The 26,772-nt window shown below is 40.2% G+C and overlaps 1 protein-coding gene across 12 annotated transcripts in view; it reads right to left on the bottom strand.

The window, feature by feature from the left end:
• Positions 1–26,772, bottom strand: part of TRIM2 (tripartite motif containing 2) — a 74,462-nt gene that overhangs the window by 13,559 nt on the left and 34,131 nt on the right. For 7 of the 12 annotated variants that reach the window (XM_064510838.1, XM_064510845.1, XM_064510844.1 and 4 more), the window contains exons 3-8: positions 26,046–26,283; positions 19,467–19,636; positions 18,612–18,792; positions 14,717–15,440; positions 5,569–5,672; positions 4,097–4,264 (exon numbers count right to left, since the gene is read on the bottom strand). In XM_064510838.1, the coding sequence (XP_064366908.1) occupies positions 4,097–4,264; positions 5,569–5,672; positions 14,717–15,440; positions 18,612–18,792; positions 19,467–19,636; positions 26,046–26,283 (1,585 nt within the window). The remainder of the gene's footprint in view (positions 1–4,096; positions 4,265–5,568; positions 5,673–14,716; positions 15,441–18,611; positions 18,793–19,466; positions 19,637–26,045; positions 26,284–26,772) is intronic. The other 5 variants (XM_026104930.2, XM_026104940.2, XM_026104942.2 and 2 more) reach the window with 3 other exon arrangements.

Below are 26,772 nucleotides of genomic sequence, written 5' to 3'. Positions count from 1 at the left end.
CATTCAGGTTTGCATAACAACAAAGCAGGAAAACCATAAACCAAATACAAAGCAGTACATTTATTTCCTTTGGGGTTATTAAATCATGTTCCCTTCTTTCCTCTGGGATGCCCGTGTGTTTATCTGCTTGTGCATTGCACCACCTCCTTACCATCTTTCCAGAATTCCTAGGGAAAAATGACTCAGACTCAGAGTACAGGGTCTTCCTGCCCATATAAATGCATATGAAAAAATTCATGAATAAATCATGTACTACACTAATGGGCACTCAGTGCTGAGAAGAGTAATAAAAATCACTGTTCCTGGGCCAGGATTTAAAATACAATTTGCAGGCAGCAATAAAATATGCCCAGATAGAGTTTGCAGTGCTTGCTACTAAAAATCTCTGTTTCTAGTTTAGATCAAAATGTGCTGATGACACATCACTGGGTCTGGCTGAACACATGCTTTGTGCATTTTTATTTCAGAAGGTTTCTTAGAATTATAGGTTTGATTATTTAGAACAGAACATTATGAAATCCAGTCACTCCTGTTAAGTATATGAATGGAAGTGTTCTCAGACTTTTCTGCCATTAGAAATGAATAAAGTATAATGAATCATCTAAATGCTTAATACAAATAATGTGTTTAAATGAATTCACTCAAGGACATTATGTCCCTCATTTTATAGTATCCTATGAATTTAGATTCGTTTTCAAATATGTGTTTATAAAGTCACCCTACGAGAGTGGAAAATATTGTACTGTGGGATATTCCCAGAGGTGAAAAAATGAGTTGGCATATATAAAAAATTTAAAGGCTTTTCTGCTATAGTGGTAGGTTTGTTAGGGCTTTAAGTTTAGATTCACTGGTCTTGTCACTGTCAGAAAGGTTCACAATTGTCAGGAATTAATTTACAGACTTCAAACACACCTTTTTTCCTTTTTGACAGCTTCCCTAATATGGAGATACAGCTTTGTAACACATTGCGACATCACACGACAAATGGATTTATCATTCATGTGACAGTCTTAATTCAGCTGTGACCAGAATTATCTCTATCTAAACATGCAACCAGCTCCAAGCAGCTCCCATCTTAATTCTTTTAATGAGACAAGAAGAAATAAAAGTCTGCCAGATAAAATGTTTCCTTCCATCTTTTCCCACCTATCTTAACTTGATGTCTTAACTTGGCTCATAGCTCTGGTTGGTTGATAACCATCTATCTTAGATGTGATCCTTCAAGACTAGAAAGAAAATAATTCCCTCCTCAGAGAATGAAGAATCATTCCCCTAGCCCTACTCTACAGCTCCTTCACTAAGTTTGAACACCAGCGCTACCACAGAAGCTGCTATCGCCGCTTCAGCATGCACTCTCTCTTTAGCCTAGCAATACCTCTTCTATAACGAATTTGTTAAGCAGTTTCAAAGTAACTTCCTGACGAAGCCAGCACTATTATCTGCCCTTTATAGATGGTGACACATCAATAGTCACCCATGAGACCTGTGGCTTAGGCAGAATCAGAAGCCTAAATTCCCAAGACCCTGTCTGACGCTCTGTCTTTCACAGCATAATACAGCCTTTCATTGTAAGAGACTCATGTTTTGGTGTAACCTTAGATTAAGGTTTGTCAAGCTCTACATTATGCAAGTTTTACAGCCTTGAGAAAACTGAGTTCTGTCTCTGTTCCTACCAGAGACTGAGGAAGGTGACACTTTTCTGCCTGGCAGGGGAGCCTGCTACGGTGTGCCAGCCAAGTTCTGTAATCGGGCAGATTCTTGGGCCTGGCTCCAGGGGAAATTTCCTTCTGGCTCACATGACTGTTAAAATGCTGCAAAGGGAGAGTAACGGTAAGTAAATGCAGAAAGAGGAGGACAACAACAAAAACTAGCTAGGTTAAGTTCAAAACAGACCCCTGATAGTGCTGAGTTAACAGCTAGCAGACCACCTGCATCGGAGATGATGAACCATGTCTTGCAGCCGTGATCTTTTGAAGGGAACTCCATTAACCCGTTATCTATCTCCCTGTGCATCTTAGTACTCATTGCCCAATTAACCTGACAAAGCCCCTGTGAGAATTACTGTTGCCAACAGACAAGAAATTACACGGCTTTGCCCAAATTCCCACAGAGACAGATCTGTTATACCCCTGTCCCGTGCTTCAACTACATGATTATGCCTGTTTTCCATATATAAAATATTTCTACAAACTTACTTGTATTTTTCTCTTTTAAATATACTGTTGCTTTTAAATCTAAAAATACTATTTTACAATATAAGTAATGTTTCATCTCCCATTTAATCAGTCTGGTCATAAGAGCTATAAAATCTGATGTATTGACTTCAATTAACCACACAAACATTGCCAACTTTACATAGCTGTGGCAGTCCAACAAAAACACTGACTAAAACAAAGCTAGGCCCTAGTCAGAGGAACTACCTTATCATTAAATTTTTTCAATGCTTGTCTTCCCGATGGCAACGTATGACACACAGGGTCCTGGCTCCTCCAGAGCCATAGCTTTTTTCTCCAGAGCTGACACCATCCAAAATGCTGGATTTACATTCAGTCTTGAGAAAGAAGGAAAACTAGCCCTCCATCCTCCATGTCCAGTTCATATTAAAGATCTTAATAATTATTTATGCCACATTTAGGTTACTCCGAGTATTTGGATTCTTAACTCAATTACACCTTTGTTTATTTTTGTTTTGCTAATGTCTTCATTTCATTCAAGGACTTCAGCCAAAAACAAGGTTCTCCTGTGTAGCTGCACATTTTGAAAACTGCTTTACAAGGAAAATCATGTAATCTTTGCAAGTGCACATAATTTATGTATATATTGAGCAGTTACATTGCATATTTACCTTCAAGTCTACACAGGATCTGGATACTTCTAAAAGTATACAAGTGTCCATTTCCCAGATGGGGGTCGGTAAGGACTATGCAAGCAAAGCTGCCCATTTCCTATAGCATTCATCACTTTGCAAAGAATAATCAACAGAAGGCCATTTCTTGGTAGTTAATAACCAAATGAGCAGCTCAGGACCTAACACTTTTGGCCAATGGGCTACCAGAAAACACCAAACAGATGATTCCTCTCCAGTGTGGGACTCCGGAACTAAGTAACTATGGTGGAAACTTCCCAACAGGTCTTTTATTTCACTGAAGAGCATACTGCTAATCTCTGCTGGAGACTGCTACTTCTGTCATGAATGGCCAGACTCAGCAACATGCATTCAGGGAACAGCATCAAATGGATGCAGTCTCTAATTCTCTCTGGCACTGCACCTGACCCCAAGCAAAATAAATACTGTAGGCTGGCAAGAATCAGTGACCAGCAAGGATCTGATCTGCAGTGCAGTAGCTGCCTTTTTATTTTCCTCCCATTAAGAACATCATACTTACTATGAATATAAGAGGTATGCCCTTCCCAGAGCTTCTGATTTCTGAAATCCAAGGCATTATTTCATGACTTTCAGTTTTTCCAGTGCCTGTCACCCAGCATAAAACAATCCTCCTGTCCCTGCTGTAGCACTGAAATAACCTCCTAGGTTGCCCCTCCTTGCACTTATTACAAACACGATCATATGTAAATTATACACTTGATTTGCTGACATGTATGGAGTAAATACAGGAAGTCATCATCAGTCTGCTATCTTATGTTTCTCCTTCGTATGTTACCAAAGAGCCTTATATTCCCATAAGCTTTTAGTCTGTCTGTGTGCATATACATATATATATACACACGTTTATATATAATCAGAATGCTAATAACATGAAGGTTGTTGAACTAGTCCAACTAGACTCGATTACATCAGCTACCCCCAACTGTAAGCTGCAGAAAGGGATCGAAGTACTTGGTATGCAGAACTGCAGAATGGAATATATTGTCAGTATCTGACGTATCGTTGGCATCACAGCTGTGACCTCTTCCTATTTATTATAAAACATGGCTGTGTCATGGGTTTCCACAACACCACAATGGAATCTGGACTAAGTTACAAGCCATCTATGTAGTTTCTTGACAAAAAAATACCAAAAAAACAAAAAAACATGAATATGCATTCCACTGTAAGATGGAGAAAGCTCAGGAGAGTTCACATGGTAAATCATACCTTGAATTTTCCATCTGATGAAAATATGCTAACCCATTTGTTATCATAATCTGCAATAATGATGTCACCACTGGGATGCACAGCCACTCCTGTTGGCCGCTGCAACTGGCCAGGAGACCTTCCTCGTATGCCAAAACGACTTTTGAACTGGCCATCATTGGAAAATATCTGTAACAGAAAACACTTATTTTAAAACTAAGTCTGCATAACAACATCATCTATTTCTTGGAGCTTAGATGTTAGCAAGCAACAAATGAACACCAGAGTCAGGAAGAGAGATGGGAATACGAAGCGCTTTTACACCATCCATATTTGAAAGTGATGTGCCTAATTTAAGGAGAAGCCTCCATTTGGACCCTAACTTCATAATAAAGAAGTGCTTTGCACTTACATAGCACTTTTCTTCGACGATCTCAAAGAACTTTACAAACATTAGTGAATTACACTTCACAATATCCCTCTCAGGTAGTTGGAAGAAAGTGGTATTATTCCTGTATGAAAAATGAGCAAACTGAGGCACAGTGTGATTTGGCCAAGGTCACACGTGAAGTCTATGGAAGAGATGGGAGTAGAACCCAGATAATATTTTCAGCATCTAATTATTTGATTTAGATAAATACTGGGCCATTTCCTGAGAGATGCTTTAGCTGCTCTCAAAATTTAGGCCACTGTTTATGTCCCCCAGTCATTTAATTAGACACTGAGGTTCCACTGAAGTGGCTGCAAATTACAATATATGAGGGTACTGATGCATATTTGACTCTGTCACTTTGAAAAGGTCCAAAAACAAGTTTTTACTGCATGTGGTTCTCCAGTTCCAACACACTGAAGAACAAGCCTCATTCTGTTGTCTTGTTCATTGCTACCACATGGGCAGCCTGAATAGTGATGACAAATTGTTAATGGTGAAAAAAATACATGGTAGGAAAAAGAAAAAATGCAGCTTGATTTTGACAAAGGTCAAAGAAGCCAAGAAATGATGAATGTCAGGGATGCTACCACAGAAAAGATTTGATCATATCAGACAGAAGAGTTAATTAAGTAGACTAAAAGTCACTTGAAAATGACATCTACATGTTTATTTTTGTAATTCCTTAGGAAATTATATTTGCGGCACTATGTTCTAGATTTGTTTCAAAACACAGACAGTATACAAGTCATAAACTTACAATGTAAAGTGACAGTTACAAAAAGACATTTTTCCAGATTATGGCCTGCTTGTTTTCTTCACTCATTGCCAAACATAATAATGAAGGGAAATAATTCTGCTATATATAGTAGATCTGCTGTAGGTCTGAAACAGATAGCTGCAGGTCAAGAAGATGGAATGATAATAAATAAGGAACAGGTTGAGCTTCCTCTGTATATTCCATGTATGCTTGCAATGCACAAAATTAGTCTCTCCTGGAGTACAAAGGAGGAGGAAGTAAGGGGAGAAACAGAGTAATACTGAAAGTGGCATATCATCATACCTGCACACATTGGTTGTTACTGTCTGCTATTAATATTTTTCCATTTGTAGATGCAGCTACACCCTGAAGATTTGTAAACTCCCCTTTGTTTCTCCCTTTGGTGCCTAAAATTGGACACAAAGCACATAAATCAGGTTAGACAGGACTAATCAGTTAGAACTTAAATGCAAATATATTCATTTATTACATCCTTGATCCACAGCTTTCCATTATAAAGTGTTTTTATCACTGTTACGACTTCAAAGAACCATCTCAATAACAGATCACAAATAGGTCCTTTAAATAAGAGAAGGCGTTGTTCTTACTCTTTGGCGTATGTTCCATCTAAGCTGCATCAAAGCAGTTACCTCTTCAGCCTTCACAAATTAAGCTGTCTACACAATTTGCTTCTTGCTGGGGTAACAGGCAAGGTGTTTTTTCAGATGCAATGGATTTTTTTTTTAATATAGATTTTTAATTACTATTATGAGAAGGCAATGAAACGGGTGAAAGGGGTGGTGCTGTGGGACCATACAGACAGAGACTAAGATAAGAACCTGGATGGACAACAGGTGTTTAGTACTACTACCTAAATCTCACCAGTGAAGTCACAAAGTTGAGATAAAACATGAGTGAGTGTTTTGGGTGGGGCATTTTCAAGACAGGGAATTTTGCCATTCGTTCATACACAGTTTTCATTCACAGGCTGCAAAACCTCCCTTAGACGGGGAACTGTGAGGAAGAACTGGTTTTGAATGATTGGGACACGTGGGCCAATGAAGATCAGCACCTGAGGGCCAAACACTTCTGCAATATACACGGGATAAGGAGCTTTGATAGTTCTTATAAAACAGTATACAAGAAGTCCCAGTTTTACTCAGGACAAATGCAGTAGTGAGTCATGGAATTGCAAGTTCCAATGCAGGTGTTATTCCCACTGGTTTAAGGGGACAAGGAGCTGTAAAATGTCAAATTTTCAAAAACATTCATTACTTTTAGGTACCTCAGTACTTGGATGGTTTTTTTGAGATGTTCCAAGGAGGGTTTCAAAGCAAACTGATGTTTTTAAACGGCCAGCCCTAAGTGGCAGGTCCTAACTACACCTGGAACACAGGGACAGTATCCAAATTCCTACTTTGTAAAGATGGCTGAGGGGTCCTCAGACAAGACTAGAGTTAGGATCCTGGACCACAAAGTGTTTCATAGAGAATGAACTTCTAAAACAAAAAGCTCTGTAAACTGTTAATTCTGAGCCTTGGATGCAATGCTATTTTTCCTGGTAAAGTACTTTTACAAGCAGTCACTGGCTGCCTATCAGAAATTAATTGGTTTCAATATATAGTTTTAACTGAAAAGCTTGTATTTCATTTTAGTCACTCCAAAATATCCTGGAGCTTAACGATTAAAAGCATTCTGACTGTGATCCCCAGTACGAGACTCGTATATTAGCTCTTTAGTTTTCATTAGGCACATGCATGCTCTTAACAACCATTCTTTCCGCTATGGTGATGGACGTAGGATGCGTGTTTCCTGGTGCTGGTTAGCAAGTAACATTTAATTCCTCTGCACTCAGTGCTGAGAACACGTCCCTTTGTTTCAAGGATTGTTTTTCTAAGCTCCGCATGCTTACATCCTCTCAACAAGGCACATACTTCTCAGTTTTTGCACTGCAAGGGGAAAGTAAACGTTAAGGGAATAGTGAGCTACACACCGATTACGTTACCCACACTTGAGCCATTTCTGTGTGTATTCTTTTAATGAGCAGTGCCTGAGGGATGCATGCAGTAATTTTTTTCCACCATATGTTAATGATAAGTTTCCTTTTTGCCTTTTAGCCAAAGAGAATGGATGAAAAGTGAGAAGCATTCACTTTACTACTGAGAGAAAAGGGAAAACATTTGTTAGAAAAGAGGAGGCGTAAGCTAGAGCATCTGGAACCAACTAGTGCAAACATTCTATAATGTATGCTCTTCCCCCTAAGAAAAATGTCCTTGAAAGTCAAGGAATTTCATTTTTAAAGATAAGAGAGATCTATATAAAGAATTACTCAGTGTTCTTCAGTGGGACCTTGTAAACATATATCAAAGGAAAAATAGAAGACATTATCCAGGAATACCATAGTCACATTTCCCGGTAAATTTTAGAAACAGTAGTTCACTAGCACAATTGGCAGATGAAATTCAGCTCCATGCAGTGACCTTGCACATAACACTTTGCAGCTATTTAACCCTTGACAGTGGTCTTAAGTTGCACATGGGCCTGCATACAGTCCCCTCTGCAGTGGGATAAATTTCTCTCAAGAAAAAAGCTGAGGGTTAGTGAAACAACTTATTTCGTAACTTATGCTCAAGAGGAAAGAAAATAACTTTGAGCTTTCTTTTCTGGATAATTCACTGTGCCAGGGTAAGATGTGAACCCAAGCACAGGCAGCGGCAACAGCTCAGATGATGAGAGGAAGCTTGTAGTAATGTACGTCAGCACCCTGGAAAGGCAGGATCCTGGGGCTGGTTCTGGAATACCAAAGGATGACAGCTCACGCCTGTAAATAAAGGGACTCCTGCCTTATAAACACCCCTGTCTGAGAGAGTCTTCAGCAAGTCTTTTATGGCAAGAACTGCACCTCTGCACCAACCCCCACTTTGTCCTCTGTTCTCCAGGGCAGTCACCTTTCACTCCGTAGCCTACGGAGACACTAGTGTTTCCAACGCCCAAGGCTAAGGCTAGAGAATGGCTTGGGAATACTTGCTCCAGTGTTTCCCAAGCAGCCTGGCTTGGCGATGGAAGCCCACATCTTTCATGCCCTTGTCTGCCCAGCCTTGCCTCCTTCCTGTGCTCAGCCACTGAGGGTCGCAACGCAGGAAAGCAAAGACCTTTAGCTGCACCTTCTGCAGCAGGCTGCTTGGGGCTGGGAGAGGGGAGCAGAGTTTTCCAAAGGACAAGCTGAGGAGGGGTATCAGGAGGCAGATCTGTGGCCTGTGGAATAGCTGCTCTGATAGCATCTTTGTATACAGTTCTCTTAATAAACAATCGATTTTGCTTTAGCCCTATTTAATTCTTTCTGGCATTACTTAGCATGCCCTGCACAAACTAATTTTGCTTTGAAGATATGCTTCCAACAAAAGAGTATACATTTTCGACTCAAGACAGAGAAGCAATCTAGCACACATGGATTGCTTCACAGTTTCAATCTTTTATTCTTGTACAGTAAAGGCCACATTGACCAAAAAATCCAAAAAGTCTCTCTCTGAGATCAGAGTCTGCTCCATAGGTGCTGTACATCTGGACAAACCTATCGTATAACGCACATTTTCTGGTACTTACGGTAATGGAAGAGAGGCTTTTTGCTTTCTAAGTTTTGCTAATGTGAGGTTACCAATAACAGCTCCCCTACTTGCTCACCTAGATTTACCAGCTTCCTGAAACACAAAGAACCACCACGTCCCTGCCCCCAGCAGGCACGGAATGCAGTCAAAGACAAAAAAAACCCTGCAGAAAGATTACAGATTCATGGGGAGACTTTAGAGGATGAGGTAGCCACAACGTGTTGTGTAACTACCATTTCTTTCCTGCCAGTAACACTTCAAATGCTTCTTCTGGGACTGCTGTTGTTCTCTGCATGGTACTGAAACAAGGATAAACAGCATGGAAACTCTGCATACATACCGCAAAACAGGTATCAAGAAGTTGTCTTCACTTTTTTTTTTACCCTCACCAGAGTGCCAAAAGATATTTATTCAAACCTTACATGTTGCTAGAATGCGATGCCCCCTCCCCTAATACTTAGCACTGAAACACAAACAGCCCTATTAAAATAAGTTTCACTGTTTCCAAGCCAAGTTACCATGCAAATCTAAGTTTTAAAAGCAATCAGTCTGTTGGATGAGGGCACACAATGTTTGTAACCTTTGCAGGGGAATGAATAATTCAACAGGAACTCTGGCAGCTACTCCCACACACTGTTAGGAGTGGCGTTTGGGCTGATTTGTATTCGTTTGTTTTACGCAGCATCTGTCCCTAGCAGCTTGGCAGAGACCACCGCCAAGCCTTGCCTGTGCAACAGAGCCTCTGCCACCACAGCTGGGCGCACATAAATCCCCGGGTAGGTGCACCACACGCTACCAGCAAACCCTAAGGCAAACCAACGGAAGGGCACACCGTCCTCAGGACATCGGAGCCTGCGCTGGGGGCTGGCAGCAGGGCGACGTGAGCCCCCGTCCGGGACAGGTACGACTGAGAAACTGCGCAGCGTAGGTCTGGCCAAATTTCATACCGGCCATCACCTACCCATGAAGAGGTACCTGTCAGCGGTCACGACAAGCCCCAGAGCGCTTTGAGCTAATAAACTGGCAAATGAAATCCCACTTCCCCGTTGCTAAGTTTTCACATTTCTATGTGAATATAAATCCTATATTTAAAAAGATCTCCATTTCATACTACTTACTAATGAATTTGTTCCTAATTTCTGAAATGGAGAACGAGCAACAGTTGATTAGAGTGTGTCAGAGCAGCCTCTGTGCTTCACCTATCGTATTTATGCACTACATGGAACAACTGCACACACACGTCTGCTGCTCCTTCTCCAACGCCTTCAGCCAGGCTGTTGTTTGGCTGGGACAGCAGCTCGTCAGAAAGGTAGGGGAGGGACAGGGAAAGTGGAAGGAAGCAGATGCTGCTCGCTATAGGGAATAAGGAATGCCTCTGGACTATGCATATGAGTGGGTTAACTGCACTTGGAAAAATACATGTTTTTTCAAGACACCTACCCACGTAACCCACTTTTATTTATGTAATTGCTCACAAAGTACGTCTCTGTAGGCAGCCCTGTTCCTTTCAAAGAGAACAGCCCAATACAGCATTTCAGGCAGAGGTCTGCAGAGAAAGTTAAAGAAACACCTGATCAAGAAAATACTCCCCAGAAAGCGTAGACATTTCTCTAAAATCTACTTGCGGATCTGCATTTATTATTTGTCAAATATAAATCTTACCACTCTGCTCCCCTGCTTTTTAACTGCACTCTTCACCAGGTGGCTAGGTACAAGCACAATAAAGCTATTATTACACAGGCCTTGTTCACAAGCTTTTTCCATGGAGCGAATTCACAATAAGGCTCCTATTTGCTTTCAGCAGTTGTAGCAGGCCAGAAGATGACATCTGCACCTAGCAAGGAGGCTGACAGAAGGTACAGTTAAAGGAATTTTTTTTTTTTTTTTAAATCAGAGTGAATGACACACATTAAATGCACCAGCTAAACTTAGACGCTCAGTTACACAACTGAACAGACAACTAAACACAGTCTGAGGAAACGGAAAATTGAACTTTCTAGCAGAGAGCCAGCTCTCCATCTGGCTGCGTCTGATGCCAAACCCAAGCTTAGATAAATGAGGAGAAAAACCAGCTGAAGTGGGAAATGGCACCACTGTTGCTAAATGCTGTCAGAGAACCCAGCCATGAAAAATGCTGGAAGAGCAAAAAATACGTCCACGCATAAGGCACAGCATGATATAGCTAGGGCACAACATGGGGTCAGAGTCCTCGCCAGCTGGACAGAGGACGCAGACAACTGGTGCCACCCACGGCTCTTCCCCCTCATTTGAAGGATGTGGGATAGATTTAGCAGGGAAGGAAGTGGCTAACCACTGTGAGCATCTCCCCACCTCCGTTACCTCTGCCCCACGTGGCGCTGAGGCCCAAGAGCCGGGAACAGAGCAGGAGAGCAACCCTCTCACCTTAGTGCTTCCTGCCACGTGTAGTGGTAGCAAAAACCACGGCTCAACAATTATTTTCAGGATATCTCAAGCACATTCTCGTTTTCCTTTGCACAAACTAAGTACAAGTTGCACAGATGGATTTTTGTAAAATGCCTCATTTACTTATTTGTTTTTGCTCCCATAGTGATGTAAACAGCTTTGCAGTCTGTAGCATTCAGAACGCTAGAACTGTGTGGACACACTCTTAGAGATCACGCCTGCTTAAAAGAAAACCAGACAGTTGAGGATATAAATTATTAAGAGAAAAGAAAAGAGAGAAGGAAGCAAGAAATACTCTGTTCTTGTAAATAATGAATTACATGAATGTATGAATGTCCAGTCAATAGCGTGACCTCAAAATGTCTGACTAAAACCACATGCCACTTAAAAAGCCATGAATATCACGGAATTGGCAAAAGATTTAATGCACAATTCCCCATGAACAAAAATACTTATTTGTACTAATGCTGTATTAATGCCATCTCTGTTAATACTAGCACAAATCTGCTAGGAGCTGATCAATTTACTTGTGCATAAAAGCTCATGCGTCAGCATATAAGCAATAGCATGCTCCATTTACTTAGATACCCATAGGAATATTACAGTATGGTTCTCCAGCACAGCTGTATGAGCTTCTGGCAGCCCAAACATGAACTCTCTTTATCTTGCCCAGTTTAAATTACAAACTTGGATTTGGCCAGGGTTCTTAGAAGAACTCAACAATGGGTTCAAAATAAAGTTACACAGTTGTGCTGGAAAACAGTGATAAATTTTATTTTGCATGACTTCAGCTACAAATGAACCAAAACTCAACCTTTACAAGCAAGTTCAAACTGTAACTAAACAAAATTTCAAATCCCTGAAGGCAATCCCTGTGAATACAGCAGAAATTTTACCTGTCTTCATTAATTACACATATTTTGGAAGAGTGTAAAAAGTTAGAGCATTACAGCTGCAAAGGCTTAAGAGACCTTTCGGATGATGCACGCATAGGCCCACAGAGGCCCAGAGGAACATCTCTTTGTAGGATCATTCTGTGAAATGAGTAGCTGAGAACTGAATATGGAATGGGATCAAGTATTGCTCTCAGCTCAGTTTTTGAAAAAAAGCAATCCATATATCCCAAACATGGAAACTCCTGTATCATCAAGCAATGCTTTGAGACATGCATAGCTCTTGTTCTAATTATTTTCTCTTTTATCATGCGGGGGGAGAGCAGAGGAAAAGGAAGAAAGAGAGGCCATATCACTATTGACTAGTCAGGTTTAGAAACTATTAGAAATGAGAGATACAGAATCAGAAAGTACAAGCAGAAATCACTTTAATCCATACTGATACGCTTGTAATAAGAATTTTAACTGTCTTAAAACAGTTTCAGGACATCTCTTTTGTGTAAATATTATCAACTAGTGCTATCAACTATTGTTCTATTTGAGTCTTTAAAAGATATTAATTTTAAAGATGGGTCAATCTTTTCTCCATTTAGATCTACAGATTTCCACACAGGGACAAATTAATGCTAGATGTATGTGAACAAGAGTAAGGCCCTAGCATTCACTAAAGGTTTCAATCACTGCAGGTAACAGAGCTCCCCTGTTACTCACAGGCAGGGTGTACCTGTGCAAGCCTTCCTACACTGCTCCATCAACATGCCTCAGCACAGACCTGCAGAGACCTTCTCTAGCTGAATCTGTCCATTCAGCCTCTACTTTTGTTAGCATGTAACATGTCGCCATAGCTCCAGAAGAGATCAGAGTGATGTTCTCTTTCTAGGCAGGATTCAGATACTGTTCTTAACTGTTGTGTTTAACCCTGCCCCTAAACAGGGCCCTGAAAAGATCTAGGCTACATCTATACTTACCCTCTCCGCCCTCCTACTAGCCCCAGCAGTGAAACTGCGCTTGGGAAGAGCCACGGCTCCCTCTCCCTTCTGGTGGGAGCCCGAGGCGGATCCCTCTGCCCTGCGCGAGGGAGATTGCTAGCAGAAGTCCTGCTGGTGATCACTACAGCAACACCTTTTGCAACCAGAATACCCACCTGTGAGAGAAAGGACAGCGTCTGGCTACTAATCTCATTTAACCAAAGCCACCTATGAGCTATGGAACGGAAAGCGTGGTTATTACTGAGCAGGGCTCACTCGACTTCAGTACAATGAGCTCTGCATCTTCTTTCTAACTTTTGACCTAGGAGTCCCCATACAACATAGCCTTAGTAATAACAACAGGATATCATCTCCTCTGTAAAAACACGCTTTGAATCGTTGTATTTACGGGGTCATTTATCTAATAAGGGAATATACTGGCCATTTGGGAAAGGCGGATCATTTTAGGAGTAGCTCCATGCAATGCTTGCATGGTACTGTCCTCGTTAGCAGGCAAAGCATGCTTGCTAAATATTTTTTCTGATACAAAATCATTATTATGTTAATTGCACATAGTCTCTATCGCAGTAAGGAATCTATTAGAAATATTGACAAATGAGATATCAAATGGAGAGGGGTAACCTACTGACAAATAGTGTCTACGTGAATTTTCAATAGAATTTTTAAAAATACTCCAGGAGAAATCACCACTCCATTCTCTACTACAAAGAGGAAAGCCACCTTGCTGACTAGTTGGCAAATTTGGTAAACATACCACTGAAATCCTGACTTGTTTATTTTAAGAATTAAATTTGCTTTTTTCTTAAGTTGTGCCAAGTGAAAAGTATTTTCTAACTATATAGGCATATATTTTATAAACAATACCCTATGTTACAGAGTTTTTCAATTATAAATTATTATTATATTTCTAAAAAAAAAAATCAAACTATATCAAAAGAGCTGAAAGAGAATCATGGTAGATGACACAGAGATGAAATATTAATTGCCAAGCATTAGAAGCTCAAAAATTTGGAGATACAATTACTGAATTACAATTATTGAAAAACACAAATAAAGGAAAACTTAACTTTGTCCTATGTTGACATCATGAAATAACTATATATGATCACAGATTTAGCATGTATAGTCCCTGGTTAGATTAATTAATTAGATTATTTTTTAGGGCAACCCTTTTAGAGAAATTTCCTTCTCGCCACATGACTTTTTAAAGAAGCAATCTAATCTGAAGCAATAGTCTTATGATACTGCCATCTCATGATGCCCAACAGAGTGCAGAGGAGCTGGTAAAATATCCAAATCAAACGTATGCATTTCTCAACCCAAATTCCAATTAAATGTTTGTTGCAAACAGCACTTGCCAAGCATGTACTTTTAAAAGGTGAACAAAAGCCAGAAGGCCTAAAGATACTATTAGGTTGTTCTATTTATCACAACACGGATACATACAGTTTTAACCTTAAAATAATTTAATTTCTAGAACTTTTTACCCATTTTCCTTGAACTTTTAAGTGTGTCAGTAGTTAGCAGGCAAGTCACCTACCTACTCTGAAGATCAAATCATCTTCAATGGGATTCTCTTTTCTTTTGCCAGTGCTGTACATGCTAGCAGGTCTTTTCACAGCCTTCTGCTTCACATGACCACTGCCAGGAGATTTAACACGCCTCTTAACCCCTTCAGTGGTAGGGGACACATCCGCTGATCTGACCACTTTAAGTTTAAATGGGCTGCCCTTAATATGCTGATCATAAAGTCTCAGTGACAACGTGAAGTCCCCTTCTTTCTGAACAGTATACAAAAATTCGTAAGTGCCGTTTTTATTGTCAAGTATTTCTCCATCCGCTACACTCCCATCAGGTGTGCTCAGTTCAGCAGTGAGGTAAGCATTCCCAGATTTACAGAGCTCCCCATCTTTGTCCTTCGTTGTAATGGTGACGGACATGGGTTGTCCGATCACAGTCTGCCTCAGGCCCTCACCTGTGGCAACTGTTTCAGAGGCAACTGCATTGGTGGTTAAAATAGTACCCAAATTGTGAATGGACTTCTTCAGGCCTTCTGTTTCCACTATGAAGTCCAACTGATCATTTTCGCGGGGCTGCAGTGGGAAGTCTCGCTCAGCCAGTTCATTCAGCTTGTCGCTCATTTGCTTCTTCACCAGCAGAACTTCCGTCTCAGTACCATGGTTGAGGGCTTGGGCCGTAAAGTTGCTGCAACTTTTAATGCTCTCTTGTCCTTCAAGTAAGGTATCCAGCTGTGTCTGGAGGACCTGCATGCATTGCCAAATACCAGATTAGCATCATGTTACCAACATCTATGCTAACACAATATAGCACTGTCTACATCTCAAGGTCTTTACAGAACGCTAGTTCTTTATAGTGCTTTATTTCAGAAGTTTTGCTTCAGAAGAAAGTACTGTACTGACTCCCTCCAACAGCATGGCATGTTCTTGGAGTATCATGATGCAACCCAAAAAACATACCCCATTTTGGATCTTTAGGGCTTCACAGATCCTTTGTCACACTAGATTGAATTTTGCCCTATCTGCTTTTTTTTTTTTTTTTTTTTTTTTTTTTTTTTTTAATGTAAAAGTTTGAGCCCTGATCCATCTGCCTCTCAGTAGTCACAGTGAATGAGCTGGTTAATGCGAAGTGAGCTGAGCACATAGAGACAGAGATACTTTGGAGTCATCAGGCCCATTAACAGGAGAGGCTGCAGGAAGGACTTCTATTTCTTCAGAGCCAGGGGATACTTTGGGTGGATCCTATACAGAGATGGACCAGAAGGCACTCTCAAGTTTTTTCCTTCCATGCTGAGGGAAATCACAATTCTTAGTCTAAATGAGTGAAGAAAAAAGTCTCCTCAGCAGAAGTGGGAAAGTTGATTCCCCAGTTTCAGCAGACAGGAGAGCAAAATGTAGAAGACGTGTTGTGGATAATAGGAAGAGCTGGGCTGAATAGCCTGCAATTTTGGTTGGCAGCAAGTTGCCACTCTATATTTAAGTATGAAGCAGAGCTTTTATTATACGGTCAGCACTGGCCCTCAGTCTAAAATTCTTAAGACAGTATTGACCTCAAAATTGTTAGGTGTGGGTTGGGAACAGGGCTAACATTTTTTTAAAAAACTACATTTATAATGAATTGGAAAAGGATGGCTAAATTATAACAGCCTAACAGAGAAATTCATGACAGCCTGGAAAGCCCAACTGCTCCAGCCTCCCCACACACTCTCCACTGACAAAATCCCCAAGCCAAAGAATTGGGTCACGTATTTGCTATGGTCCTCCTGCAGAGGAGAACTAGGACACTGGCATTACTGTACAGCAGAGAAGTTATTTGTTGACCATCACTATAAAATAAATATTTTAGAAACCTTATAATTGATTCTAAACTAAAATTAGAGACTTGGTGTATCTATTGTTATGAGCTATTCCTGTTAGCTTGTTTGTCCTTCCTTTGCTGGCATACACCATGTAATGATACCATATTCTTAGGGCATTTTGTCTTCTGAATTTTAAAAAGCTAGTTGCTTTTTCTACACCCACTGCAGAAAATCCAGGCGATGAGCTACTGATACAGGAGAGTGAAAACAACATGAAGTATTTTGCAAAAAAAATCCAGAATGAACAAGAAATTTCATGTCTGTATTGAAATTTCAAGTTATCTGGTTTTGTATGTATCTAGGAATGCCTCAGAACTCAACAGAAGGCATTTTTATGTCTTCTCCTTATTCCAGGATGCAAGGAGTTAAAGTGATACCATAGCTAGTAAAGTCCCAGGATGACAAAAACCCATGTGCCTGGGATAACAAACCACAAACTGTAGAGGAAGACAATTTTCAACTACATTTTAAAACCACTATATTCTCAATATCATTTTCTTTCATTACACAGATGGAAAATATTCAGTCCTACCATAACTAATATTTAAAACATGTTTAGAATATTTTACACAAGGCCTCTGTCAGGCTATTGGACAACTGAAACTGAATGGCCAGCTTTCTTTTAGTGAAGTGTAGCCCATTTCTTTTCTTCACTTTTACAAAGTCTATGATCAGAATGATGGATTTGAATTATTTCATGGGCCTGCTATTCATTCATATGTAAAATCTAATTCCAGTCTCTCTTTTGTATGCAAAGAACAGGGAAATACTTCTTGTATTTAATAAATATAAATTTGTATATGCATAACTTCATAAAACGTGCATTTCCTAAAGCCTAAAAAATAGCCTAAAATAACCCTTTAAATAACAATAATATAATTTAACATCATAATTCACCTTATGGGAACTTTGCACACCCCTAAGTATGTTTTCTTGCAAGAAAATATGTTTCGGGGACAACATCTTTGATAGGTTTAGATGAATTTGGGACCTAAGTCCAAAGTTTTGATGCTAAGAAGCTGCTCAGCTGCTGCGTAGCAGGAGATGACTGAACTCTACCTCCATGGTTTTGGGCTGCCTATGTACCTGAAGTTACTTATCTTGTGCATACCTTAGAATTCCTCAATTTTCACAGGTCTAGAAGTAGTACCTTCCTAATCATTAAGCTTGCTCTGGATCCAGAAATGCACTTCAGCCATTTAGAGAAGCTCAGAGAATGCCCAGAGACACCAGTATTATCAGGCACTCTTGAAATTCCAATGGTTGATGCCACTTTCTTTCAAAGGACACTTTGAAAGGAGAGATTCTTCTTTTATATAAAACAGCCTACTGGTGCCCAAGAAAAAATGGGTTAAATTCTTTCATTTGCCTGATCCTAGACAAAAGCCCTAGTAACCAGGCTACAAACTTCTCGAAAAAGGGAAAATTTCCCTTTTCTTGCTGTGAGGCTTAGACTACAGTACAGGGGGAAAAAATGCAAGATTCAATCAGCCAGATAGGAAATGAAAGAGTTAACACAGCTCTGGAATCTATTGCTCTCTGCATTCTCCTGGGAAAACGAGAGGTCCCTGCAATGCTTATGTGTTTCAACCAGTGACTTTTAACATGAAATACATTATGAGGCATCTGAAAGGAAAACAGCACTTTAAAGCACAATAGTAAGCCTTGCTTAGTTCTTTGGGAAAAACTGTTTGGCTGTGTCTTCGTGGGAGGGTTCATGGGATTTCAGCCCAAGGACGTAAAACTTACCCTTGGTGTTCCATTACTGGCAACTGCACATCAAACTTGTTGGCTTTAAGCAGACGCCTGCTCAGTGCATTGGCTATATCAGATCCCTGCACACTGCGCATACAGGGCTAGCAGCCCGTACAGGGTCTGGATTCCACTCTGGAGGCTGGGCACCCACAAGCAAGGCTCTGCAGCACTTGATTTCAGGAAGACAACGTTCTCCCTGGATCTGGATCTCAGACACAATTTGTCAAACTGGCGCCCTGCATCATTTGTAAAGACTGGCTGATTAAATTAATAGCTTTTCATTGAAACAAAACATGCATCTTACTTTGTGTTTAAGGCCATAATTCACTTCCAGTTCCATAAGCAGCACGCTCTTTCGCACATTTAAAGTCTTCTGGAGTTCATCAAAAGTGGAATGAATGTCATCTACAATGCTAGCCTTTTGGTTGGTTAACTGATGTATGATTTCAGATATAAAATGAAGTGCTGAGTCGATCTCTGGAAGCCTGAGGGAGGGATTAAATTACAAAGACTGCTGTTTCAAAAGTCATTAAACATTGGCCCTTGCCTTGACATCTTTTGATGAAACAATCTCATCACCAGGCTGCCTTTAAACTCAGTCATTTCCCAGAAGTAAATTCATTCCTTTTACAGCCACATAGTGGTTTTGGTCTGACAAAATGAGGCTGAAGCCAGAGCCCTCCCTTGTGGAAATCCATTAGGCTCCAAGCAGTTCCAACAGGGAGGCCTTGGACCCTCTGTCCCTTATGCAGACATATCTACTACTACTTCTTTTCTTTTTTTTAATCCTTTCTGCCAGAGAAAAGCTTGTACTTTACTTGAAGTGTACAGTATTATTTATTTATTATGAAATTCATGACCAGCTCACATTTTTCTCCTTAACATTTTATGCTCCTTCTTTGAAAGTCACTTTCACTGCTAATGCCTCAGAAAGCTCTGGCCTCTGTTTTGCAAAAGACAGATAGGAATCTTCTGCTCTTTTCTCTAATCCCTGAATGCATCACACTCAATGATGGATTTTATCCTTATGCCATCCTCACTATCCCTATTTTGTAGGCAAAGGTCCATGGCACAAGCAGACGAGAACATCTACTCAAGGTAACAGGGGAAGCCAATGGTAAAACTAAAAATGGAAAAATAATCAGTGGAATTTCTATACCTTTTGTTGACAGCATCCAGCTGGACTTGGAGGGAAGCCTTGTGCTGTTCCACCACATCCTTGAGCGGGACTGTGGGATGCTCTGCATGTTCTCCCTCTGTACATTCCCGGCACATGGCTGTCTCGCAGGACTGGCAATAAAATTCCATCATCTGGAAACATGCACAACTCTAAATTCAAACATGGCAGGAGCAGCATCACTCAAAACACATCTTACTGGGCCTTGAGTATGTTATTATCCAAGCCCTGAGATTATAGTTCAACATGAAACAAGTACTGGTGTCTAAGAGAGCAGACACTTTAAAATTTACTGCTTAAAAGATGCATCTGTTTTTTTTACAGATTGCATATCAAAACCTTGTTTTAAATGCCTTTTATTCTATCAGGAAACATCAGAAGAGCAAACTGGGAAATAGAGTGCTGGACCTCAATGGCTGGCTCTATCATCATCCGGGTATTGTGTAATAATAGTAAATTTTGGTGTCCCTCAACTACTTGAAAAAGTAGGCCTTCAAGTCCCTCACCAACTCAATCCCTGGTCTCCCTGGAGGGGCTACCAAACACAGTGGCAGCTTAGACTGTTTTTGTAACAGGGCCAGCTCTGCAACATGAAATCAACCGAGAAAACTGAACACCATATTTATTTGCCACAGAAAAGCAACCAACAGAAACGCAGAAAATGAACCAACGCACTGCAGGGAAAAAGCTCCATATCCCATTACTAATCCCTTAAAACCATCAAAACCTCATATGTGAGATTATGAGAGTGCTGATCTACACTTGAAAGAGAAGGACATGGTTTCAACCTGTTATGTACCCAGTAAAATGTTGTCTGGAGATAAAAAAAATCTTTACATGTAATAAATACCCCCAAAATCTGAATATATTCATGAAGGGAAAGAAGAAGAAAAGTGCTGTGCCCAAAATCATGTTAGTCAAAGTAATACACATCTATGCAAATTCAGTGTGAGACTTTTTTTATATATATAGCTAGAAGGTCTCTGAACACAAAGCATTTTAGGCTTCTTAAAAAGTGCATAAGGAAGCTCATAGTAAGTGCTTCAAAGCAAGATGTTGGCAGCTCTCTTGCATTCAGAACGCAGCATCAGAATCTCAGATAACTGGGCCCATGCTTTTGGCACTCGGACCTCTCACACAAAGATGGCTGAACTGGAGATGCTGGTGACATCAAGGTTTTTAGGGAAGAGTAACTGGCTATTTTCAGGTGAGCAGAGGGACCTGTAAGGCATCATGCAAAGTAGCTGGCTGCTCTAAGACATCTTGAGAATTAGGAGAGGGAAGTAAGAATCCGGATTTGCATGTGGCTATTAGCATTAATAGGGATTTTCCTCTGATAAGCTCCTTTCCTTCTTATTCCCATTCTTCCCTCTTATCTCAACTCACAAGATACAGGGCTCACAGGCAATGTGGGTTTAGTCATTTGTTGGCCATTCACATAAACCACTGTAGAGAAAATTAAAAAGCTGCCCAAAACAAACCATGTAAGATAGAATATATTAGCAAGGAAAAAAAAGAGTGTAGCCCATCTAAACAAGAGGAATTACACCCATGGCAACCACCATCAACACTACTCCAGTCCTGACAGTTACTGAGTCTGAGTCCTGACAGTTACTTTGGTAGGCACTAAGATACGGTGCAATCTCAAAGTGCACAGAGAAAATGAGTTAAACAGAGTTTAGGATTTAAATTCTTTACATAGGCTGCAAACATTTGCCAGAACCAATCAAAATGGAAAAAAAATTTACTAGGAAACTCTAAGTCTGTCTTGTATGATCATAAAGGTTCATTTCTTTCAGATCAGTGTCAAAAGTTCATCTTTCTGCCTCTTGATAATTTAATGCTCATGGTTCAAGATATTTTAAAAAGCTCTTTATTTATTCAGTGTTTTTATCTTTGGATATAATGGTTAGATTAATATAAAATTTCTCTGTTTCTTACTGAATACCTCATTAACAAACACCATTATATTTGCAGCAACATATGAGACAGAAAACATCTCACTGGCTCTTTATTCAGCTGCCAGAGAATCACCTAAATCAGAATGGTAACAGAAAGCAACCAATAAAGCTAATACATATGTTTGCATAGAAATTGTCTCCTTTGTCTTAGCCAAACTTGGAATGTTTTGAGTGAAGCAGCTTTCATTTCCCATGAAAGTCTTTGGATTATGACATAGCTGAAGGAGAAAGAAAAGTTAATATTAATGCAATTTAGGCTTTAGTGTCTAGATAAGCTGATTTCCTAAAATTTTGTCAAGCATTTCCTATTTAGCTAAGATTTCATATATGTTGTTCTTTCACATTTATTTCTAACTATAGACAGACATCGTCTCCTCTCCATCCCCAAAGTGGACTTCACATTTTATGACACTCCCAGAAAGCTCTTCATTTTGACTTTTTTTTTTTTTTTTAAAGAAAAAACCTCAAAAACAGTTTGCCTCATCCCTCTTTTCCAAGTGGAAGAGGGCTCTTGGGCAGGATATGCTATGGCACCCAACACTGGCTTCAGCTGTCCTTCCACTGAAATCAGCGGGAACATACCCATCAGCTGCAATGAGTAGGTTAATACCCACTGCTTTCAAAATACCATCTACTGACTCCACCTTAAACCAGACAAGCATATTTCAGCAGCAGGATCTAGTCATAGGCCTACGCATATCTTCACTACTGTAATTTAACTGAATATACAGAAACTTTTTAATTTGTCTAATGAAAGATGTATGCACTTCTGAAATAGATTTCACAAAGGCAAGGCACATTAATTCCAGCCCTTCAGAGTTCAGGTCTCAAGGAAAAGGCTTTCAGCAATCCTAAGCCTTCCTTATCTAAAAATCACATTTGAATAATCACATTTTCCATCCTCTGCTTTCTATTTGTTTTAATTAAAACAGCATCCAGAGGAAAAAAAAGGAGGCATTTATTCTTTGCCAACCCTCTTCCCCATCTCACACACATGCTCAGTTCCTCTGGCTCAGGGCTAATGTGTACCTTGGCTTTGTATGTTTTGGCTTCTAGAAAAATATAAGCTTGGGTTACCTGACAGCACTTCCCAGACACCACATTAAACTTAGAACCCAGGCTTTTGTCCTCCCAACTTATAGCTTTTACCTTACCCCTGCAGAAAACATTAAACTTTTTTTTTTTTAAAGATTTTTAAGACTCACGAGTTAAATGACATGCTCACGTGCAACAAGTGACCCACCCAAACCCCTTGCATGACTTTCTAGTTCCAGCAGATATGACTATATCAGGGACACACTACTCTTTCCTGACTGAATTAAGTGTTCCTCGTGAGGCAGGAGAATGTTTTGGCAGTAAGGAGCTCAGTTTATTAGTTCTAATGTTCACTATAGTTGTAAATCCAGACATTCTGACTTTTTAATTTAGCTTAAATGACATACTGAAAATTGTAAAGTATTGAAAAATCTAGATTACAGTTTAATGGGATATGTAAGTAAGTGACATACTGGGAAGTACAGAGGTGATGGGAAAAGACAAGGTTTAAATGGTACATTATGAATTCACTTCATCAGAACATCAAGCTTTGTTATTTTTTCTAAGAGAAGCATACAGGCAGCAAGCAGCACCTGCACAAGTTTAAGAAATGTTTTTCTAGACAAGATCCTATACCTGTCAGATTGCCAAGATATTCTGTTATCTTTTGAGAACAAGTTAGTGAGATATCAGGTTTGCTGTCTTGTTACAGGCTTTTAATTTAATATCAGGTACGCTCTCGTGTTACACTCTATAGGCAGAAAATATGCTGCACTTGTAAAAGCATGGATCCTGGGATCTAAGCAGACTTTCACTTGTAATTTAAATAATACTCCAAAGTGGATTTTTCAGGATAGGCACTGGCAAAGAGGTTATACCACACATTACATATAATATAGTAAATGGACTTATGGTTCCACAGCCTTCGCTATCTTGGCTGTTCCTTGCCCTAAATGACTGTAGACCAACATTTCCAGACCTAGATTCTTACACCCAACACAAGCTGCAGCTGTTTGTCACCTGAGAATAAAGCCAATCTTATTTTAGTGTGTCAATATAACATAAGAATACACTGTCATGTTCAAAAGTTCCACAGCATATGTGCCATATTACCCTAATTTCACAAGAATATATTTTCAGGCTCTGTGTTGGGTGAATATGAATAAGCATCCTTTTAAAGCTCAAGCACAGGAAACCATTTCTCATGTTAAGATACTACAAGCTAAGTTTCATTTATCCTAAGAGCACACAATAAAGAAGCTACAATAGAGGATGTACTGCAGAAGAAATAGCGCGCGTGCGCGCACAAACACACACGGAAAGTGGTGGGAATAAGAGGCCAGCTGGAAGAGAAAGCATCTAATTTACAGTGTCTGAGGAGGGTTAAGTTACAGCGAGATCGGCAAGCCAGTGAAAAACAACTGTGCATTAGTTTCTATCTGATTTTAATCAGAGAGGTTTAAATCCATCGTCACTGGTGAGATTGGAAAGACTTGTTTAAACAGAAACTAATTTCAAGATTAACACAAAGAAAATCTGCCGATATTTAAATGAAATATACTTGATGTAAATTTTTCCCTTAATCGTAAAAATACAACTGCTCTGACTTTGAATAGAATTATACCCAAAGTAATACATAAAAATTACTGAAGAGAGGGATCACTGCAGAACGACTGCCTGTTCTTTGAAGGCATTCTCCTCCCGCCACCCCTTCAGCCCCCTCTCGCTCCCTGGCCACCCAGCAAAGCTGCTAGCCACCAGGCGCCTGGCTCCTTGCCACACAGTGCCCTCTCGTGTCACGCACCATGGAGCTGGCAGAAGGCTATTTCCTCAGGCAGACCCAAGGTGCCCATCACCCTGCTCTGCCCACCCTGCCCTTCAGCCAGGCTCACCTGGCCCATCTCAGGCTGTTCTCCCCATAGCTTATCTCAGCTCCTCCCATCACAAGGGCTGGTGTGTATACCTTAGCTTTAAATTGGGGTTATCTTCAGTCTACCCCCCAACCCTCCCAGATACTTAGTGAAGCAAGAAGATACTCACGTCACACTAGCTTTACAAGCCCCCTAAGCATCCTAAGAGGCATGCTGTATTTCAAGGCAAGCCAAGTAAGTTCATTTTAGAGGACTTACAAACCCACCTTTCCACAGAAAGGAATTCTCAGAGAGGTACAAGGTGGCCTAATTTTAATTATAGGCAAAACAGTTTCTTCTAAGCGATTTATTTCAACACATCTAAAGAGTCATCAGCAGATAGGATAAATACAAATCAAGTAACATCTTCATTTTCTTTCTTTCTTTTTTTTTGCGCTGCACAATCAAATAGCTCTCATTACCAGTGCAATATCAGAGAAGAGCTACCATTCCTTTTAAGGAGATCAAATAAAATGTAAATAAAACGACTATATTAATCAGTAACCGCTCCATACAGATTGGTATAGCACACACTGGAAAAAAGTCTACCAGTTACTCATTAATCAGAGTATATCGCAAATCGGTTCTACAAGTCAGTATGTCCATCAGGTCAGTAAGGAAAGGGAACTGAACTGTTCCTCTGTAGGAGCAATCAAAACCTGTCAACTAAATTATTCGTATACAACCAGTATTTAAATTGACTATCAAATAAAACAGTCCTTGGAAAGCTGTCTTAAAAAACCAGCACAAACTTCTTGGCTTGCATACAAGCACGACATTCAGTTTACAACACAACGTGGCTCAGTTCTGCAACATGGTCTACTTATGCTCTTGCATAAACCTGGCTGTGAGAGACGAGTTGGTATGCTTACCATGAAACCATGCAGGTTAAGTGCTGAAAAAGCTGAAGCAAGCAGTGAAATTAGAGTTGTTCTTGTAATAATACAGGAATACTAGATGCTTATTCAGTTTTGGGGGTACTTGCCAATGAATACACTGCTATCATTTAAGAGTGTATGTGGGGGGGATGCTAGGCAAAAAGCAGGTTGGGAAAAAAACAGGGACAAGCAGTTTATTTTGGAGTTTCCAAGAGCTGATACCCGAGATCCACTTACACAGAACACTGCAGATGAACAGAGCTCGCTGTGTTCCTAGGCTGTGGCGACCCAAAGCTATGTCACTGAGGTGCTGAGCCGGGATGCTTTTTTTATTTGTTGTTAACATACTCACGTACCTTTTGAAACTGGGTCAGTGTGCAGGTCAATAAAGCTTACAATGTTTGACACATACTGCCTAAATGGGCCCACAGGTTACTACCACAATAGTTAGGTCTACAAGGAGAGCTACAGGATCCCATCTCAGAGGCAAAGGCACAAGGTCCAGTGCTTGTAGGAAAGCAATTTTGACCACATGTGTTAAAAGACAGTATCATCCAAGATGACTAGTAAGATAAAACAATATCCTGACTATTTTAAGATGCTCCATTAAGTGTATTTGAGTATTGTTAATTTTAAGAAGTAATTTGTCTGTGCTGACATATAAAATCAAAGTGGTACTGTGATTCCAATTCCCCACTATATGTTTACAACAAAATATCCATTGCAAGCCAGACCAGTCAGCACATTGTACTTATCACAGGAGCTTGTCTCACTTACATTTCCATCATGATTGGGGCAGGACAGTGGTTTGCCTGCAGCAACAGCAGTGACAGTCTCCAAGATGGAGGAGTCCTCTATGCTGTTGTCTGGTGTTCGTTGCAGGACATCCATCAGGTTGGTGATAAAGAAGTTGTTCTGGAGTGCAGAAACCCCTTTCTCTGGCAGAATGGAGGTCTGGCGGCACACGGGGCAAGAAAGGGTTAAGCTATGGGCTGGAATGTAATTCTGTAAGCACCTATTGGGAAGGGAGACAAAGGGGGAGAAAGAAAGAGAGAGGGAAAGTATCAAAGAGGAAAAAGAAACCCCTTCATTTACAAACCGATTTGAAATAGTGCTATCCCTACTTTTGAAAGGAAAGGTAAATCATATTCCGTGCTTCAGGAGTAAAAATGATCATGGGGATTTTTTTCCTTTAAATCTTACTTCCCCTGCCACATGAAAAAACGATCAATAAGCTGACATCATTGAGAGAGTTATGTGCCTTTCTTTGAGACATCTGTTCTACTGAGAATGCTTTTCATGCTTTGAGATATCTACTGCATCCTGCTCACAGGAGAGTAAAAATGACAAACTATCACATCGAGTTTGACAGACATGAAATTCCTGTGTCAGGTATTTGAGCCTGCCTTCAAACAACTAACCAGTGGCTGACCTTTGTCTTTCCAATAGACTCTTCTTTATTAACTTGTATCTGTGGATTTAGTGTTTCAGAGATAAAATGTGG

The sequence above is a fragment of the Dromaius novaehollandiae genome, chromosome 4 (genome assembly GCF_036370855.1).
Source record: "Dromaius novaehollandiae isolate bDroNov1 chromosome 4, bDroNov1.hap1, whole genome shotgun sequence".
In the NCBI taxonomy this organism is placed as follows: domain Eukaryota; kingdom Metazoa; phylum Chordata; class Aves; order Casuariiformes; family Dromaiidae; genus Dromaius; species Dromaius novaehollandiae.
The sequence above is the reverse complement of the archived record's forward strand: the minus strand, read 5'-3'. Positions and strand labels throughout refer to the sequence as shown.